General features: G+C 35.9%; 2 protein-coding genes and 1 non-coding gene across 3 annotated transcripts in view; 2 read left to right on the forward strand and 1 right to left on the reverse strand.

Annotated features, from left to right (window-relative positions):
• Window positions 1-1,205: 1,205 nt before the first annotated feature.
• On the forward strand, window positions 1,206-3,892 carry LOC134663011 (large ribosomal subunit protein bL19m). The gene is made up of 6 exons (XM_063519303.1): window positions 1,206-1,373; window positions 1,453-1,686; window positions 1,923-2,065; window positions 2,550-2,729; window positions 3,027-3,181; window positions 3,698-3,892. Exons 1-6 carry the CDS (start codon window positions 1,307-1,309, stop codon window positions 3,828-3,830), a joined length of 912 nt encoding a protein of 303 aa, XP_063375373.1. The 5' UTR covers window positions 1,206-1,306; the 3' UTR covers window positions 3,831-3,892.
• A 645-nt stretch (window positions 3,893-4,537) lies between these two features.
• LOC134647641 (klarsicht protein) overlaps window positions 4,538-21,993 on the forward strand; it is a 379,578-nt gene continuing 362,122 nt past the window's right edge. Inside the window, exon 1 of the mRNA XM_063502000.1 lies at window positions 4,538-4,830. The gene's annotated coding sequence lies outside the window, so the exon portion shown is untranslated. The remainder of the gene's footprint in view (window positions 4,831-21,993) is intronic.
• Window positions 9,496-9,568, reverse strand: Trnav-cac (transfer RNA valine (anticodon CAC)). The gene has a single exon. It is a non-coding gene; the product is annotated as a tRNA-Val (tRNA).

Genomic DNA, 21,993 nt, shown 5'->3' on the forward strand with positions numbered 1-21,993 from the left:
ACATGGTTCTCGTCAGTCGGCTGATTACTTGGAGAACACTGACCTTCAAGGCTAACAGCCAGACACTCAGCCTTCTCCGAGTCATCAAAAGCGGGTCCTTGTCCGTCAGGTCGAGTCAACGGTGGCATAGATGCAATGCCGTCCGTTTTTAGAGATCTCACCAGCCTCCAGAAAGCCTGATGGCTAGGTGTGATCTCTCTTAGTGTGCTGTCCCATCGCTCGTTCCTATAAGAAGCCAGCTGCCGCTTCAGATGAGTCTGAATGCGGTTTAAAGCGTTCTTATTAGAAGGAGACGGGAATGCGTCGTATGCCCTAGTGGCAGCATTTTTCGCCCTCACCAGTTCTCTAAGATACTCTGGCAAGCGCCAGCGTTGTTCCCCTCCATTAGGAACCTGCCTGGAGCAGTTATTAATAACTGTACGAAGACCACTGGTGAGAGATCCAATTGCTGCGTCAGTCTGCTCGACAGTATAGATGCCATTTAAGCCAATGTCGTTGAGTGGAGAGTCATGTCTCTCGAGAGATTTGCGCACTTCCTCCCAGTCAGTAATAGACTTAAAGGAAGGTGCGCTATCTGGGTCAGGTCCGAGCGCTATGATTAATGGCCTGTGGTCGGAAGTCAGCTCATGAACGACCTCGATGGCGCGAAGACGAAGGGACACACCCTTGAAAAGAGCAATGTCAAGAATTTCAGGTCTGTGTTCAACTATTGACGGAAAATCCTGCCTGGTGTAAATATGTATAATTTTGAGACAATGAGGTAATTTGCGTTTGTTTCTATCTGTCAAAATTGTCAAACGCAACTGCCTGAAGTGGTGGGGGTGTGGGAGAGAGATGGACGTATATGCTAGAAAAGGACAATACGACTAACTACAGTGTTGCCACTCTCAATATATTACTTTAGGTTCCGAATATGGTAAGTTATTTAATTAGCGTTTTATTTTTGTGTAAAACGCTGTCATTAATATGTTAAGAATCGTTTCTGAACGTGTCGTATATTTATATTATTCAAGTCATATGTTTAAACGCTGAAAATATGTTACTTAAATTATGAAAATATTCTAACTTCTCTGTGGTACAACTAAAATGTCAAATTGCTTATGTCAAAAAACTCAAAAATAATGCATTATAACTAAACTTGACGTTGGCAAAGTGCCCTGGCAGCAAAAGCCATTCATACAAAAAAAAAAAAAATATAATAAATATATGTAATTTAATTTGTGTTAATCAATCATATTTTTTATTTATATAGTATTTAAACATAGTTGTTGCAGTGTTATTAGTTTGTATTTAATTTAATTCAACTATGGCTCTGGTCATTAGAAAAAGTACAACTGATTTATTCACCGCAGCCAAATGGCTTGCTCGAAGAGGTTATATTCATGTTACTATTGGTATATTTATTACTTAACTTTAATTGACACAACTTATTTTATTTCAATTTTCTTGTAGACTGCCGTTTTCTGTCAAGCCTTCCAGAGAAGGCCGAAGCGGTTCAAGATGAGAAACCGAGGAGGATGGGACGAAAGCCCGGGAACCGGAATGCGTCTTTAGAGTTCCGTCATGCTTATCCTGAGTTTTTGCCCGATCCTAATCCTAAATGGCGTAACAGCTTACGGGAGAAGTTGGAGAGAGCTGATATGCTGAAAAGGAGAAATCAGATTGATATTCCAGAGTTTTATGTTGGTATGTAAGCAAAATATGGCTTTGTATGAAGCATTGTGTATCTTACAATACTTGCAACTACATATTACATGTATACAAAACATTATAATACTGGAATAATCTTGGAATGGAACAATTAAAATAAAGAAACATTGTAAGGGAATATGTGTTACTAAATAAATACATAATTAAATTTATGCATAGAAGTTTTGTAGATGTTAGTCAATGTTTTTCTAATTGATTTTCTCTGTTTTCAGGCTCTATTTTAGCAGTGACCATAACAGATCCACATGCTCAGGGCAAGATCAATCGCTTTGTGGGCATCTGTATTGACAGGAAAGGCTGCGGGTTAAGGGCAGAATTCATTTTGAGAAATGTCATCGATCATCAGGGAGTAGAGGTAAACAAGGATACAATATGTGAAATACAATAATATAATGGTTTTCAGTTTTTGATTTACTTAGAATTAGAACTAAGCTGAAAATAATTTTAATATAACTAAGGGCCACTTGCACCATCCCACTAACCCGGGGTTAACCGCTTAAACCGTTAACCCATTGTCAAATTGTACTGGTAACCATGGTTACCCCAGGTTGAACCGGTTAACCCGGGTTAGTCGAATGGTGCAAGTGGCCCTTAGTAGAAATTATGAAATTAAAGGAAAAATGGTAAAAATCACCACTTTGGGCAAAAGTGAATTGAAATGATTGGATTGAGTTGAATTTTTCCTGCCTGATACAAAATAGTTTAACTCAGTAGAATACAATTTGCTAAAAGATAAGTTCTCATATGTCTTAATCCCAAACCAGCAGCATAGCAACTATCCATCTGACTAACAAGTTGCTTTTCATAATAGCAAGATTACATATGCACATTTATTTAAGGTCCGCTATGAGCTGTATGACCCCACCATCCAAAAGATCCAAGTGTTACGTCTTGAGAAGCGTCTTGATGATAAGCTGCTGTACTTGAGGGATGCTCTACCAGAGTACAGCACATTCCCAACTGACATGGATCCGGAGATCTTGCCTGAAGGAACTCTCGTGCCTATTAATCCTGTTCAGGTAAGAATTAATAATTAAATAAATGCCTTTTTATTTACATCTTTTGCTTCAGTCTGATTGTGTAATAACACCAATAACTTTTTGGCAAAAAGTAGGTGTTACATTGTTGCTTTTGAATTCCATGAACTTCAAATTATGCCTAGTTATTTTTCCCTGATACTTGTTACTATTTGATGGTGAAAATCCATGATTGATGGTGAGAAACTTAAGACCAAAGTTCATTAGGCTGTTTAAGAATTTTCAAAATGTTCATTATTAATACTATACATAATTTTGATGACTGTTGTAATCTTTTAGGTAAAACTGAAACCAAGACCATGGCTCGAAAGATGGGAGAGGCAAGATCTTAAAGGAGTGTCTAATATTGAAGAATATTTAAAGGAGAAAGACAGAGTTAGGCGAGAGCTGAGGAAGACCCCATGGGAGAAATATGATTTGATGAAGCAGTACAGGTAATTTTTGATTAATTCTAGACCTAATACACAACTTTGGGAACAAATCAAATTATTCTATTAAAATATTTTATAAACTGAAATAGAACAAACCACTTTCGTCACTTTTTCTTTAATATATGACATCTATTTCAGTTTATAGACCTTATGTTAAAAAACCTTCATTACTAAGGCCAGTTAGTCACTACAGACCAATTGACCTGGTCTAAGAAGCTGGATGTTTAAATCCGGGTGATACCCCGCAAGCCAGATAGATACAGACTTCTATAGTTCTATGACCAAGTTCATCTCAGCCTAAAGGGCATTTATTTGTGTGACAAGCATGAATATGAGTTTTATTGATGAGTTTTACCTAAATTTAATTTATAGATAAATATCTCTACATTTAACTAAGTATATCTAACACTATGCTATTGTCATCTATTGTCTAGGACCTAGGTTGATCTAAGTTAGTTAGTCCCCAAATATCTTTTTGATTATGTTAATTCAGATTTATATAAAAAAAATATTTTCCAGAAAAACTATCCCTGAAGAAGACCAAAGCGAAATATGGAGTGAAGTATACAATCAACTGCATCAGCTGCAGATAACGCGCAAGAAGACATATAGAAAACGCACACTTAGCGCACCAAAACCGCAGCTTGGATAACTGTTATGATGTATGAAACATAGTTTTTAGATATAAATTAATAAAGCTATACAAATATTTTGCTGTATCATAAATTATCCCTATATTGTATACAAAATTGCAAATGCTAAAAGCAGTAACAGACTACCGCACCGCACGGTGCGGTCAAAATATAATATCTCTGTCTCGCTCTAACTTATAGCTGCATCCTTAACGCACGTACCCCAACCACCTTACACACTATCGACACGTCTGGATAAGTCTGTCGTACGTGTTAAGTCTGAGGATCTACCGCGAAAACTGGAATTCCTCAAATTGCGGGGATCTTTCTCTTATACTCCAATGAAGGCGTAATTAGAGTGACAGAGAAAGATGCCCGCAATTTGCGAACTTCGATTTTCGCGGTAAACCCTCTGTTTCGGCGTTCATTTAATTATGTAGTAGCAACACTAGTCGTCCGTTTCGAAATTGCTTGATTGAAAAAGCTGTCTACGTTTGATCCACAGCCAGTCATACAATGTAAGTTATTGTTCATTATTTTTCATTTAATTGGTAAAGTAATGTGTCGTGCAAAGGCTTTTACTATATATTACTTTATCAGTTATATTATATAACAAAAATAAAACTTTCGAACAAATTGTGGTCAGTGATCACTGAGCAGTGTCTAAACGCTATTCTGAATGTCAAATAGTTTCGGAAGAAAGTTAAAAGATGTCGCTACTAATAACAATATTTGTTCGTTTTCGTTTGATTCACCCGTTGCTTTGCGTGCATTGCATGCAACATGCAAGTTTGCGAGTAAAGTTTGTTCTTGTTGTGTGTTTGACGTACGGCGTTAAGCAAAGGAAGTTCATTCGTTGCACTTGAATGCACTTTACACATAATACTACAATTGTATTATAAGAAGATCCAATAAGTTATCGAAGGAACATTAAAATAAGTTTCGTTAGTGACTTGTGAAGTGAAGAATAAGTGTTGCTTAACTTGGATCCGGAGTTGCAATTGATCACCTTGTCGCCGGGTAAGTTATCATTTATGCACTATTCATACTGCTGCATTTAGTTTATTGTTGTAACTACCAGTTTATTACTCTTTTGGTTCATGAAAATTGAGTTTATGTCATCACTGGATGAATTTTGCAAGATTCACACGTACTATTTGGGAACTCGTGTCATAAATTTGCAACTGCATTTTATCCTTGATTTATTGATTATGCGTCACTGTTACTGACCACCGTTATGTTCACGCCTTTTAAGTATACTTAATTTAAGTCGTAACAGGTTTTTACTTACTTTGTGTTCAAGTTTTTGATTCGCACATATTTTATGACGGTTCCTAGGTAGGTAAATAATGTAGTCTTTTTGGCCCAGAATAGGCCATGCGGCGATAGGGCGGAATAGGGCATGTGGTGGACTTAGACTACATATTTTACTAATTTTCTTCAGGAATTTATTTTGACCATTTCTCATTCTCTTCTGTTTACCTACTTACCTAAGTTTTACCTTTGCAGCATGCCAGCAAATCAAGATGTACTAGAAAACCTTGGATCCTTACTCCCAGCCTGCACCCAGTCTTACCTACACCACATCCTACACTATCCTGTCTTAAGTTTTTCATAATTTTCATAAAGTACAATTGAATTCCTGTAAACCTTTACTGTAAATATAACAAGTAAAACAAATTTATTTCTACTTCACTTGGCTATGTGTTAACATGTTTGCTGACAGTATGACAACAGGTACTAGTGGGCTTAACAATGCTTAGTGCTATTGTCGGTGAACACATTAAGGATTACTGACCAATAGTTATCTATACTGTTGATTGAATATTCTGTACAAACTATCTATGACTGCTATTTGTCTGGGTCTATCTTAGTTTGGAACCTGTATGCAGGGCATCTGGGTACAGCTTTGAAAATCATTTAGGTATCTGTATGACAGATTAATCATTGGATGCCCAAATAAACGGTTCTTCTTATTGTCGATTTCTTATTGGATATCATCTTTAGATAATTAACTGTGAAAATTACAATAAAATTTTATTGGTGTATTTATGATTGATAATGATAATTTATGTTATGTTACTTAAGGTTTGTTGATCTGTATAAGTACCCCCCCCATAAGGCAAATCCATCGACAAAGTATAGCCAGCTGCCATATACTACTTTATAAATGAACTATGCAATTTTGCAGCTTGCTGTAGCTAATTCAAGTAGAGGAGAAGGATTAAACGCACTTCTACCATTGCGGAGTCACAGAAATGATAGCATTCATTTATGCATTGTCTTACAGTGGTTTACTTACCTCACCTGATACAGAATTCATGGTTCATTATTAAATAAATAGATTTGTATTTTGTATATAATATAAATTAATATTTCTAGTATTTACCTTATCAGTAAAATTGTAAAGTAAACTGTTTCTTAATACAGTGTCAGGTTAGTTAGGTAGGTATCTACATATTCAATCATATCATATCATTGGTATTCATTCATAGGTTACTTCTACACAGCTACTTCTACATGAAAGTAAATGTGAATCAAGATCACCATCACTAGACAGAAGTTGTAGATAATATTGCTTTAACATCTTGTTTACTGTGTTTTATAAGTGATAAGGGTCCTGATCGAATTTTCAGTCATCTTTTTTCTTGTTTTTGGATAACGATTTTTTTCTGCTCTATACACAACAACCGAGGTTTGAACCCACGATTTTTGACCACACATATCAAAAGTTTCACCTTACTCATATTGACAAGGGTTTTTTATTAAATGAAGCTACTTTAAAACAAAATAAATAAATATTTTAAGACGAAGTTTTTAAGACGAATTTTAATAATTCGACAATATTACAGGAAAGGACATTGTAATTTCGTCATAGGAAGAAGCTAAGTGCGCGGTCGACGACCGATAATCCCACTCGTAGGCAGTTAGTGTGCTATGAGGAATTAGAACTTCACCGCCCTTCGTTTTGGGAATGACTTATGCGTGAAAATACTTTTAGCTGTATGCACCATGATTTGACTTGCAAACCTGGGGGCTGGGAGCCGATTTTTTAATTACGAGCGCTCGCTTTCGTGTGGCTCCCTTCCCTTCTATGTATCTCCACTACTAAGCTTTTAAATTCTGCTAGTATAATTGAAAACGAGTGATCAATACCACTAGATTCCCATGACTATTGCTGACTGATTGCTTGTATTTCAAAAGTATCTAATCACCATTATCCACAGATTTTCGAGTGACGTAATCAAGCGCTCGAAATTCATAAATCGGCCCTTAGACCCTCTGTCCTCTGCTACTTTCGTCTTTGTTCTCCTTATTTACATGAAACAGTAGGTATCTGTCAGTGCTACTACCTACTCTGGAGTGCATCAAGAGTTTCATGCATATGCTTACTTTTACCCTTTGATTTCATGCCCAATATGTATTCCGTGCTGTACGCAATTCCTACCCTACCACCCTACTAACCCTAACTAAACCTACCTACCCTGTTTTTACCCTACTCATTTTTGACTTCATAGAAGTTTCGGTTGAACACTTGTATAAAAACTATATTAATTTAACTGACGCAAATTAGGCATTGGCCATTCTTTGCACTGGCCGCTAAAGTAGAAAAAAGTGACAGTTATTAGTAAAAAAGTGACAGTAGTTTACAGTCACTGCAAACTAAAATGTAATGTGTATGCAGCAAAAGATGAGCAAAAGCCATTCTTACAAAAAAATATGTACATGTAATGTGATTAGGATCTTAACGTCCTATATTCTCTTTGATTAGGATGGAAATTAAATTAGGATAAGTACTCAAGTACTTTTGTATATACTGACTTTAAGGTAGTGTAACATCAATAAACTAAGTGATGGATAAAACATAATATATTTCAAGTGAAAGAAGAGGAGCGGCGGCGGTGTGTGGTGAGATCCAATCTTCCTTCCTTTGAACTTCGTCCTAGTAATAGGTGCCAAAAAGTCCATCAAATGTGTTACGTTGTGCTGTCTTACTTTTTATTTACTACATTACTCGTATGTTACTCACTCCATTAGTCTTAAATAAGACTAGAATATGCTTGCTACTAAACAAACTTGTACATTTTTATTGACCCCTGCCATAAACGAAATTTTAAAGCACTTGTGCCATAAAAAGCCAACAGCCTTCCTTGCATACGGCAAGTAGTTCCGGAAATAGTCTGCCTTGTTTTTATGAAGCAACTCACACGTGCCGGCTTTCCAAACGATAATACTGGAGCGGAAGGCGATAATACTGGTAATAAATACGGAACCCCAAAAACGCACCAGATAATTTCAGGTATCAGATATGAGGCAGTATTCTTTATTATGCAATTTTTTTTATGTTTCATTTGACCTGGCCAGGAGGGAATGACATTTTTTGTGATTTGTTTAATGCTTTATTTGCCTATCATCACAAAAGGTCTGGTATGGTGAGTCCACCATTCAAATGGCTGCCTGGCCATTGTCGCTCTAAAGCCAGTCAGCGAAAATGCGAATACGAAATGGGGAAATCCTGTAGCGTTTCTGAGTGCGGTCTCGTAAGTAGTGCTATGAGCATAGACGCTTACTTGGGTTTCCGACCTTTGCGGATATGATGAACTGGTGGTTGTAGTTGTTGACGTACATTGATTAGTGATTACAGTGTCTCTCCCTTTTAATCACCCCTCGTCTTCTTTGTCTCCCCGTCATACGCCCGCTGATTTTATACCTTACAATTGCAATTATATAGTCGCTCAAAACAAAAAACGCATGAGTATGTAGATCCGGTTAAATTACAATTATAAAAACTATATTTACATCCAATAACGTTTTTGGAATTTTTTCACTGTATAATACTTGTATATCGCAATAAGGCTTAATTACATCCAGTTCTCGACATTACGCTGCGGTCGTTATTGCCTTCAACGTTCAAAATGGTTGTGCTTTTTTAATTTTGTTAATGATATACACCTTAAAAGATAAGTTTCCGTTTAGGTAATAATGAAAAGTAAAAGTCAGCTCAGGTATTAAGTAACAAATGAATATATGTACCTACACTGAATAATTACGCTCTATCTAAACATTGATACGAAAAGTATTCAATTGCGAAAATTGGTATTTATTCCATTTCTCGTAATATGTTGACTACAAACGTTTTTGAATAATTATATAGTCCGGTTGTAAACAATAATACTACAAAATCTGCACAAATGCACCAGCGAACCGCGCTGTGCTAATTTATATAAATTATCCGATCCTGTGCTGTACCAGTGGTTGGTACACTTTCTAACTTTAATTACCGCCTTTTCCAGTTGTTTGGACTCACATTGTCAACGTTCTTCCGCGTCATTATCGCTGCACTAGAACGTTTATACCATTTCCCATTCCCTATAAACGAGCGGACATTTACTTTGCAAATGCTTGCACAGACCGCGAAAACTAATGACTGGGGCAGAAGCTTTTCCGAGCCTTATTACTCTGTATTACGGTAACACAAGTCAATCGTCACAGTTAAGTTCTCGTCAGCTACGGAATTTAGATTTATCCTCATTCATAAGTATTTCGGAAGGTTTTTTCAATCGGGTTGCAGTTTTGACAAAAACGGGAAATTAATTTATTGTAACCCTTTTTAACATTTTCAAATTAAAAATAGCTGCATTGTATAATGACTGTTTTGTAAAGTAAAATGTAAAAAAAAGTAACTGTTTCCGCCCGGGATCGAACCGGGGGCCTTGTGCGTGTGAAGCACACGTGATAACCGCTACACTACGGAAACGTTGAGGGCGTCGGCGAAAATGTCGTTCAGTGTTTGACGTGTTTGTTGTCTGTAACGTTATGCTCTCTCGCATGTGCAAAATGCAGTGACGTAATGGAGTTAATACCTACATTGATTGATTACCCATATTGATTTTTATACTAAGTAGATATTCCATTTGATTTATTTATTTCCTACCTACATATTAATGCTCCTGATCGCTTTTCATTTTTGCTACCTACCCAATCTACCCATAATCTTATTATTATCGGTAACATAAACTTTAAAGGTTAGATGCCAAAATATTGGATGGTGGGTTATATTGATATACAGATATTGGTCATGGTCATCTTCCTCTTTTGATTCTCAACGTATAGCTAAAGTTGATAAGATCACCCGTCACGGAGTCATCGATGAATTCTCAATACCCAGCAGATTAGTCAACCATCTAAAACAAAGAAATGGCCGGCTAATTACACGGCGATGGTGGCTAACAAAAGATGCATCTTCATAAGCAATCAACGCATGTGTCGAGTCACCGCGATCACGGATCGCTGCCCGCCTAGAATTGTGTGCATGTTAGGGCTGCCATCACCTGCATTGCCGAATTTTTTTAATGATATAGGAGGCAAACGAGCAGACGATGAGCTAATGGTAAGCTATTACTGTCGCCCATGGATACCTGCAACACCAGAGGGTGCGTTACCGGCCTTTAAGATGGGAATACGCTCTTTTCTTGAAGGTATGTAAGTCGTATCGGTCCGGAAATACCGCAGGCGATAGTTCATTCCACAGTTTAGCTGTGCAAGGCAGGAAGTTCCTGGGGAAACGCACAGTTAAGGACTGCCAACCATCTAAGTGGTGAAGATGGAAATTTTGTCGCGCAGAGCGATGACGGAAAGGATTAATCCGAACAATTTTTCTGATTCGGAGCACTCCCCGTAATACATGCGAAATGCTTCGTATAAAGTTCAAAATTCCCGGGACACCGTGCAATCTTGTTTTTATTTAGACCCTGGATATTCTAAAAACCTGGAAGGATGGCGGCCCTATGTACACGCGTCATTATGTAAACTGTAGAGGCCAGTAAAGCGATGCTTTGTTGGACAAATATTTGAAGTTTTATGTTGTTTTGTGTGTATAGCTGATATTATTATTGGGTAGGTATACATAGATTTACCTTAAGGGTAATTCCTAAAATAGGTGTATGTAGGTATTTATTTTACTTCGGCCAAAGCTTGTAGCGATTATATAAGAATCACCATACCGGTGAACAGACAGTATGATTGTCGGTCCCAGAATATCCACCACGCCACGCCGTTTTGTCGCCTAAATAGTGTTTAGTTTTTTTAAGTTTATATAAAATGCATATATATGTTAGTCTGTAAGGTATTTGTAATATGGGCCTTGTTGCCTGATTTAAAATGTTAAATAAATAAATAAATGAAAATAAGTATGTATTTAACAGTTTAGTCTGGTTTAGTCTAGTTAGGCCACTATTTTGAATTAAATATCTCTTGCATTCTTCGGCTTGTGATATTGATACCTTAGGGTTTTTTTTATATTTACCAGTTAAAATAATGCTTGAATCGGTTATCTCAATAAAAAGTAATACATAATACAAAATAATTTATGCGAATTTATCGAGCTCTACCAATCTCAAAAGTTTTTTGCTGATGCTCCGATTTGCTAACGAATTCCACGAGGTTATCGAACTTGCCAAACGAATATTAATTATGTGAACCTAATGCATATTAATGAGATGGAATGATCCATTACAATAGTAAATATGTAGAAGATAGAGACTATTTGAATACATTCAATTAAAATTAAAGATTTAGAGGAGTTATATTACTAAAAAGGCTTGTTTTTCACGGCAAATGCAAATTACGTCACAGGCCTCAAATCTAACATGTCGTGGTCAGTGTTAGTGTTACACATTTTAAGCCCCTTAAATCCATTGAAACTTGCTTGCAGCACGATATCAATGGAAGCTGACCGCATAATAGCGTCGCCATTAAAGTTGACACCGACTGAGTGCGTTAATGAAACCACGAGCTTGATTGAAACTTATCTCTTCCCAAGGACAAGGGCTTATTATCGATTGATGAAAAATAATTAGGTAACCAAGCTAATGGATGTTGTTGTGCAATAAGTAATTCAATTGTTTCGGTTAAAAACGAACAAATATGTTGTAACAATGATGATACTAAGCCTACGCATGACTTACATACCACCTTAAAATGTTTTGAGCTGTGTTCGGGCGGCAATTTTTTTTATGATGACCAGAATGATAGCCAAAGTTTACAGTTCCTAATCTGCAACTTCTTTGCTATTTTTGTATTTGCTTCTACTATCGTAGGTACTCAATTGATGCGGTGAATTAGACAGCCTTCCAAAAATCGTTTTATTAAATATAGTACCTAATGTAATGGACCCTATAATGGACGTGGAACCGGTAATGGGACATAAAACCACAAATCCTCTAAAATAAGTATGTAAAAGTAGTTTATAAACACTGGCAATATTTTACCATAAATAAGAGTCATAGAGCTGTTTAAGCTTGACTTTTTATTAATTTCGGTTACTTTTTAAGAAATTGGCGCGAACCCAAAAGTTGTCGTGTCACTGGAAAAAATAACCAGTAAGAATTCTTAACAACTTCGCTAAGAGAGGCGAGTTCATATATTAAATTGTAATTAATTATTACTTGGTGTAAACTAGAATGTGTTTTGTTAATTGCATTTACCATGAGATAAGGTATACAACACATTATGTTGTGACTCTAGAGATGTATAAAAAATAGTGGTATTTAGCCCAATCCCATTATAGGAGCTGTAAAACTGCATACCTCCTATGATGGGATAATTTACATAATGATGCTTGCCATGGCGTAATTTCATGTTTAAACAATACAGAAGTATAATGTAGTTACTCGTACGAACTATGTCAGGAGGTCTCCTCGGACTTCGGATAAATTAATATCGTTTTTACAAAATTTTATTGAACTTGCCCTGTTAGTTTGTATACAGGGTGGATTTTCTTTTGGGGTCAGTGAGGGCAGATACCAGATCCCGTGCTGCGACGAGAAAACGGTCTTAGAAAACCTTCCCTCGATTTCAAATTAATGAAGATTGGCTTTTACAGATTTTGGAAAAAACATACAGGGTGCGAGAAAAAGGTCATTTTGACAAACTTTTTTTTGATGCCAATCGATCCCATTCCTGTTGAGGATCAAAAGCTTGTATGGAACCAAAAAAAAATCCGGCTAGAAAAGCCACAAATCGAGGAAAACTTTTCCCATACAATTTGTATGAAAATGAAAACTTTTATTTTTCACATGCTATTTTTGTATGTTAATTGATTCCATTCCTATCTAGTATCAATAGTTTCTTTGGGGTCAACTTACGGTAATGTACTAAAAAGCCACAAATTATTAAAAACTTTTTCCATACATTTACTATGGAGAAAAATAATTTTGACCCCAAAGAAACTATTGATACTGGATAGGAATGGAATCGATTGACATACAAAAATAGCATGTGAAAAATAAATGTTTTCATTTTCATACAAATTGTATGGGAAAAGTTTTCCTCGATTTGTGGCTTTTCTAGCCGGAAATTTTTTTTTTTGGTTCCATACAAGTGATCCTCAATAGGAATGGGATCGATTGGCACAAAAAAAAAAGTTTGTCAGAAATTACCTTTTCCTCGCACCCTGTATGTTTTTTCCAAAATCTGTAAGAGCCAATCTTCATTAATTTGAAATCGAGGGAAGGTTTTCTCGTAGCAGCACGGGATCTGATAGCTGCCCTCACTGACCCAAAAAGAAAATCCACCCTGTATTAGTTAGTGTGGTTCAAATCTTGGAAATGGCATTTGAGCCACTTTTGGATTTCCGATTGAGTTGAAATTTTGGATACGTATGCAAATCGGATGACAATGCAATCGGGTGACAAAAATGACTAATAACTAGTTTTTTCCAAAAACTTATTCCCTTTCCAATATCTTATACTGATAGGGTATGCCCATTATAGGGGGCCCATTACTGGATCCACGTCCATTACCGGGGTTCCATTACTGGAGCTTTGGTGTCCATGACTGGAGAAAAAAAACATACTTTTAATTTATTAATTATGTGGAAACTAACTGCAGTATCTTTGATACAACACGCCTGAAACATGAAAGAAGGATAGGATATTCATCTTTTAACAAGCTAAGCGGTAGAACTTTTACATGTAACAGGGAAATATCACAAATACTCCAAATTTCCTCTTAAATGTCCCATGACTGGTGCCGTTACTATATGTACCTACGTACGTATTTCCTGAGTAACCCCTTGTTTAGTTGGTTCGGCTCTGTAGTTATCAATCCTACCTTATTTGGAAGGATATATTTTCTCGCAAACTAACTGACCAATAGTAGTTATAGTTGTTACAGCTATTACGCAAGGTGGGACAAGCGAGAAGGTACAGCTTGTCCTAGCCGTGCTGATTATTAACCTATCACGAATATAACGCACGTGAATCAGAGTGCGTGCCCCCCGCAGCGTGAAATTTGCGTACGCTGGCTGAGCAAGCCCGCGTGCGTGACAATACCGCATGATACTTTGAAACCCCCTTAACTTGATATGGCTATAATCTTTCATATTACTACGAACTTTATTTGTAAAATTTTAGGAGTGTTTCGGGTGTCAGTGAACGAATTTTATACTTAATACCGCGTTCCAAATACCGAAGCCTTTATTGCGTTGGTTTAAGATCATTACCTACAGTACCTAGGTTGCTCTAGATGCTAGATAAACTATATTTTCTTAGACTACATGTCAGAGAAACTACCAGATTACAAATAAGTATCTAATAATTATTCTATGTTGTGTTGCAGAAAATATGTACATAGTCGTCGGGCTCACGTACTCGTGTAGAGTCTTTAATGGGTCTCTATTGTTTCCCAAAAAGTCTTAAGTTATAGTGTATTGTTTGCCCGCATTTTCGTTTGTCATAATTAATTTCACCTGAAATATTGAATGTACTAAATTGTAAACATTATTTTGATTTACATCGATCCTCATTCCTCACAATTTGCATTTCACAGCGGGGAAATCATTCTACTTATAAATAAATAAATAAATATTATAGGACATTTTTACACAAATTGACTAAGCCCCACAGTAAGCTCAAGAAGGCTTGTGTTGTGGGTACTCAGACAACGATATATATAATATACAAATACTTAAATACATAGAAAACAACCATGACTCAGGAACAAATATCTGCGCTCATTACACAAATAAATGCCCTTACTGGGATTCGAACCCAAGACCGCGGCTTCACAGGCAGGGTCACTACCCACTAGGCCAGACCGGTCGTCAAGTATAAGAAGTTCTTATGTTTTCAATACCGTGTAATTCCGGTTGCATGTTTATGCGCTATAAATATGTTGTGAATGTTGTGATGTCGCTTAGGGTAACTATTCTAAGGGTGGCTTTAAGGTTGGTAAAGTAAGACGGGGTATCGCTTATTTATGTTTTTAAAGGGAGGTAGGAGAAGTTCTGGCTTCTAGATATAGTGCGTTTTTTTTAGCATTAAACCATTTTTTTTTGCATTAAGGTTGTTTATAAGGTAAACAATCTTGACGTGTCTTTTTATTGAAAAACATGTTTTAAAAATAAATAATGGCAAATATGTAACAACTAGCTGTTGCCCGCGACTTCTTACGCGTGGATTTGTATATTGGTGGTTATAAATTCTACTTTAGCTTAGAACATTATGCAGCAAAAGATAACAGTAGGGACGGTTAATCATTTGATAATTATTATACAACGCATGAGATTTGTCTTTCACAACCTGGCTACGAAATTTCAAGCCCCTAACTGAATAAAATTGTTCTCAATATAATCTCTCTCCACCCCCAGAAGATTTTCAAGTCCACTATTTAATAAAACCTACTACCTAACTACCTATTTACGAAGTTTGAAGTTCATAGCTTTAAACAAAATTTGAACCCTCTACCAACTCTCAACGGTCAGACTGTACCAAAGGGGGGCCGTTTCTGGGACTTAGATTTTTTTTTGAGAAAATGAAAAAAACATAGGGGGTTTCAAAACACTTAGAATAATTTACAAGATTTTGATGAAATAATCACTTTTTTCTTAATAAACTTTTCTCTAAAATTAAAAATGGCCGAGTTAGACGTGACCAAAGATTGATGTTTTTAAAGGGAGCTGGGACTTGTAAAATTTTATTATTATAAAATAGTCGGTTCTGGCGCTTCGCCGGCCGCTGCCGCGGCACGCTCGCTTCGCTCGCTCGGCTCGCGCGCTGTAAGGTCGCAGTTCTACCTAACACTCCTCCTCGCTTCGCTCGTCGTCGTACCTACACCGACCTGCCTTAAAAGCTGTAATGTAAAACGCTCTATCTCCTCCATTTTCAATTTTAGAAAAAAGTTTTGCAAGTAAAAGTTGCTTATTTTGACGTGTTCTATACGTTACAATAATTTAAAATATATGTCATAATGACACCACTCTCGATGAAAATTTTCCAAATCCCAGCTCCCTTTAAAGACATCAATCTTTGGAGGCGTCTAACTCGGCCATTTTTTGTTTTAGAGAAAAGTTTTTCCAATGAAAGATGCTTATTTTGACGTGGTCTACACATTACAATCATTTAAAAATAGTGTCATAATGACACCACTTTGTCAAAAAAAAATTTAAGTCCCAGCCCCCCCTTTGCTACAGTCCAACCCTCTCAACCCCTGTTTAAACTTTTAGGGGATGAATTTTTAAAAAAGCTGAAATTACTTTTCTTGTATTGTAATAATAGTCATAGTCATAGTCATAGTCATTTATTCATAATATTTTAAATATTACATGTCAATTTATTTAGGTATTAGGTTTCGTTGTTATATAATATTCAAATTAATTAAGTAATCAGCTTAATTAAGATATCAAGATAGGTACAATTACAATGTCAGTTATTCAATGAAATTATAAAAAATATGCCTTTATACAACGATTCAAGTCCCGCACTCAAATAAATATTTGGGTTCCATACAAATTTTCGACCCCCTTTTCACCACCTTGGGGGATGAGTTATCAAAGACTCTGAAATTAGTTTTCTTTTCTCTTAATAAATTACCTTTATACGAAGCTTCAAGTTCCTAGCTTAAATCCCGCACTCTCAAAAATATTTGATCTCCATACAAACTTTAAACCCCTTTTTCACCTCCTCGAGGGATGAATTTTTAAAAACGCTGAATAGGTTTTCTTGTTTTTTAATAAATACCTTTTTTTCGAAGTTTCAAGTTCCTAGCTAAAATTTGAACCCTATACAAACTTTCAACCCCTTTTGGACCCTTATAGGGGATGAATTTTTAAAAACGCTGCAATTACTTTTCTCGTATTCTAATAATATGTCATTATACAAAGATTCAAGTCCTGCACTTACAAAAAATTTTGACCTCTATACAAGTTTTCAACCCCTTTTTCACCACTTTAAATGTTGAATTTTGAAAAACGCTGTCATTAGTTTTCTTCTCTTTTAATGAAATAACTTTTTACAAAGTTACAAATTCGTAGCTTAAAATAAAATTTAAACCCTATACAATCTTTCAACCCCTTTTTAACCCTTTTAAGGGATGAATTTTAAAAACGCTGAAATTACTTTTTTGAGTTCTAATAATATGGCTTTATACAAAGATTCAAGTCCCGCACTCTAAAAAATATTTGATCTCCGTACAAACTTTCAACCCCTTTTTCACCACCTTGGAGATGAATTTTAAAAAACGCTGAAATTAGTTTTATTGTTTTTTAATTTAATAGCTTTTTGCGAAGTTTCAAGGTCCTAGCTTAAAATAAAATTTGCACCCCAAGACAAAGTTCATCCCCTTTTTTACCCCCTTATGGGTTGAATTTCCTAAAACGTCGCAATTCCTTTTTTTTGCAATCGGCTATTATGCCTTTCTAAAAAGTTTCAAAGCATTTGTAATGGATTCAATCTTTCATTTCAAGCCCTTTTTAACCCTGTTAGGGGATCAATTTTTAAAAACGCTGAAATTACTTTTCCTGTCTTATAATAATATACCCATATACAAAGTTTAAAGTCCCACACTCACAAAAATATTTGATCTCCATACAAACTTACAACCCCTTTTTCACCACCTTGGGGGATGAATTTTCGAAAACGCTGAAATTAGTTTTCTTATTTTTTAATATAATACATTTTTACAAAGTTTCAAATTCCTAGCTTGAAATAAATCTTGAACCCCATACAACCTTTCATCCCCTTTTTAACCCTTTTAAGGGATGAATTTTTAAAAACGCTGAAATTACTTTTCTTGAATTCTAATAATATGGCTTTATACAAAGACTCAAGTCCCGAACTCTCAAAAATATTTTATCTCCGTACAAACTTTCAACCCCTTTTTCACCACCTCGGGGGATGAATTTTTAAAAACTCTGAAATTAGTTTTCTAGTTTTTTAATTTAATACCTTTTTGCAAAGTTTCAAGGTCCTAGCTTAAAATAAAATTTGCACCCCAAGACAAAGTTTCATCTCCTTTTTTACCCCCTTAGGGGTTGAATTTCCTAAAACGTCGCAATGACTTTTTTTTATAATCGGCTATTATGCCTTTCTAAGAAGTTTCAAAGCATTTGTAATTGATTCAAACTTTCAACCCCTTTTTAACCCTGTTAGGGGATGAATTTTCAAAAACGCTGAAATTACTTTTCCTGTCTTATAATAATATACCCATATACAAAGTTTCAAGTCCCACACTCACAAAAATATTTGATCTCCATACAAACTTTCAACCCCTTTTTCACCACCTTGGGGGATGAGTTTTCGAAAACGCTGAAATTAGTTTTCTTGTTTTTTAATATAATACATTTTTACAGAGTTTCAAATTCCTAGCTTAAAATAAAACTTGAACCCCATACAACATTTCATCCCCTTTTTAACCCCCTTAGGGGTTGAATTTTTCAAAATCGCTTCTTATCTCTTGTACACTTTATAAATGCAACCTAGTGTGCAAATTTCAACTTTCTAGCTTTTGTAGTTTCGGCTCTGCGTTGATGAATCAGTCAGTCAGTCAGTCAGTCAGTCAGTCAGGACACTTGCATTTATATATATAGATTATGAATCTAATACGATCATTTATATTCTTCTGCTTTCATAAGTAATAGTTACTGATTTTTAAAAAGAGTTTTTCAATTAAAAGACATGTCAAGATCGCTTACCTTCTTTCTAATGCTAAAAAAAACGAACTATAGTGGCGGTGGTGGCGATCTTAAATGCATGGCTGAAACCGTCAGGCTTTTTAGACACCTATACCGAGTGTAGATTTCAGGTTTTTTGAAGTGAAAACTTCTTTAGCGGCGCAATGCACTTTTTGTGATGGGGAAAAAATGTTAAACTCGCGAGAGGTGTCACGTGACCGTAAGACGGACACGTGACCTGATCTAAACACTGTTACTTCAATGTCATTGAGTTTTTCTTTATTGATTTAAATGCCTTCTAGTGAGTTTCGCTCTAACTGGTATTAATTTAACTCGAGTACTAACAGTGATGTGCTTAGGGGTTTCAAGTAATGCGACTAAATAACGCTAGATGGCGTTAACCTCAATTATACATAGTGCTGCAGACATTTTGCAATAGGGATTGAGTTTTCACTTCTGCCAGCACTCCCGGAGTGCAACCCGTTGTTTTTTTTTCGAGGTCTTGTCGACATGTAAGAAGTGAGTGGGTTTAAAACTCGTAAATCGCTGTTCTCCGCTAGTTGATAGGTACGCGGAGTCTTGTCCATTGAGTCTTGTGCGTAAAGTTGTCTTCCATAAAAATATTCTCATGGTATTGAATGGTCTGCCTTTTGATAGCACATAATTGGTGCTCTTTATTATACATATACCTAATTCAGATTTCCTAATGATTTAATATTTAGATTCTGTATGAAACTAGTTATGACAAATCGTAGTTATTTCATTTAGGCGCAGGTCAACGATGGCGTAAGCCTATTGTTACAGCGATTTAATCAGTGCTTGCACTGATCTTGACTTGATATTTATGGTGATCTATGGGAAGTCATGACAGATTGCAAAACATTATTATTTTTGTTACTCATGTTACATCATGGATTGAATCTTATGGATAGATTTAGATATGCATAGAATTCATCGAAAAGTATAGTTCTGCTGTAAGATTTTATTCTATTTTGATTGACATGACATTTAGACCCATTTGTTTGGCCTGAGGTGTTTTAATTGGTTCTGTTACAACTGATTTAGACAAGAAAGAGCTATTAGTAGACCAAAGAATTCTGAGAATACGGTCTATGCGATCTGTACTTACTGCACAATGTCGTCTGCGCATACGGCTTGGTTTGATGTCGCGCGCAATCTGACAACGCGCACGACTTGCTTTCTACTGCCTTGTAGGGTTAGCGGCTATTTCTATGGCGCGATCATGTGAGATTGTGACGTTTGCCTTATTTTTGTAAGGTTTACGGTTTCTTTGTTTTTCGTACTAATATTTAGGTTATTACTTTATATGGTAACAAGATATTGTGGTATTAAGAAATGTGCGAGTAGGAAGGCTAAATACGTCAACTAGGTGGTTGAATGGAAGTTTACTTTTATTGATTGTTGTGAAAGAGGTAAACGCTGAAGTGCATTTCTACAACTGTTGTCAAGGCCAGGGCATCCATTACTGAATCGATACCTACCCTACCTCGTTTGACACTAGGTTACTACTTACTACACGTGTTGACTATGCATGAGCATAACTATGAAGTTATGAGGGTGTCTTTGTATGAAGGTTAGTTCTACACTGGGTATATGGTATATGTACGTACTTAAGCGAAAAGTAATTCGGATAGTTTTAGTTTCTAGCTTTAGGTAGAGGTACTTACGTAGTTTAATTGTTTTAGTTGATGTGTTTTATCATATGACAGAGCTTCAACTTCAATATTCAAGGACATTTTATATCTACCATTAATAAAGCCTACCAACTTATTACCTAGTTGATGCATTAGCCACTAGATAAATAACCCGTATCAAATTGCCTAATGTTAATATAAGTGTGCGATCTTCAGCTTATTTGGATTACGAAAATTGTGAATTAAACTCATTATCTTATCACCTATGCCTTTTTAGGGTTCCGTAGCCAAATGGCAAAAAACGGAACCCTTATAAATTCGTCATGTCTGTCTGTCTGTCTGTCTGTCCGTCTGTCTGTCCGTCCGTATGTCACAGCCACTTTTCTCCGAAACTATAAGAACTATACTGTTGAAACTTGGTAAGTAGATGTATTCTGTGATCCGCATTAAGATTTTCACACAAAAATAGAAAAAAAAAACAATAAATTTTTGGGGTTCCCCATACTTCGAACTGAAACTCAAAAATTTTTTTTTCATCAAACCCATACGTGTGGGGTATCTATGGATAGGTCTTCAAAAATGATATTGAGGTTCCTAATATCATTTTTTTCTAAACTGAATAGTTTGCGCGAGAGACACTTCCAAAGTGGTAAAATGTGTGTCCCCCCCCCCCCCCCCCCTGTAACTTCTAAAATAAGAGAATGATAAAACTAAAAAAAATATTATATAAAAAGAAAATTCAGATCTAGTAAGTAGTTTTTTTTTATTAACCGACTTCCAAATCTAAAAGGAGGAGGTTATCAATTCGGTTGTATGTTTTTTTTTTTTTTTTTTTTTTTTTTATTATGTTTGTTACTCCATGTCTCCGTCATTACTGGACCGATTTTGAAAATTATTTTTTTGATTGTATGTATATGCATACAGATTGGTCCCGTTTTTGTCAAAACCCAGTTCTGATGATGGGATCCATGAGGAATCGAGGGAACTCCTCAAATCTTAAAGGCACACATATAGTGATTTTTGTATTTTTATCAACAAATCAAGCATATACATTAAAAAAAGTGACATTTGATGAAGTGGAACTGCTGATGATGATCAGAACGGAACTCTTCAACGATGCATAGCACACGTCTGACGATTTGTCCTCTTCGTTATGTTTGTTAAGCAAGTTAAGTTTTTAAGCTACATTTTTGTCAAGCTCGAGTGCTGATGATGGGATCCATGAGGAATCGAGGGAACTCCTCAAATCTTAAAGGCATGCGTATAGAGATTTTTGTATTTTCATCAACAAATCAAGCATATACATAAAAAAAAGTGACATTTGATGAAGTGGAACTGCTGATGATGATCAGAACAGAACTCTTCAACGACGCATAGTTCACGTTTGGCGATTTGTCCTCTTCGTTATGTTTGTTAAGCAAGTTAAGTTTTTAAGCCACAATTTTGTCAAGCTCGAGTTCTGATGATGGGATCCACGAGGAATCGAGGGAACTCCTCCAATCTTAAAGGCATGCGTATAGAGATTTTTGTATTTTCATCAGAAAATCGAGCATTTTCATTAAAAACTGTCGCATTTGA

Source organism: Cydia amplana, chromosome 1 (genome assembly GCF_948474715.1).
Source record: "Cydia amplana chromosome 1, ilCydAmpl1.1, whole genome shotgun sequence".
Classification (NCBI taxonomy): Eukaryota; Metazoa; Arthropoda; class Insecta; order Lepidoptera; family Tortricidae; genus Cydia; species Cydia amplana.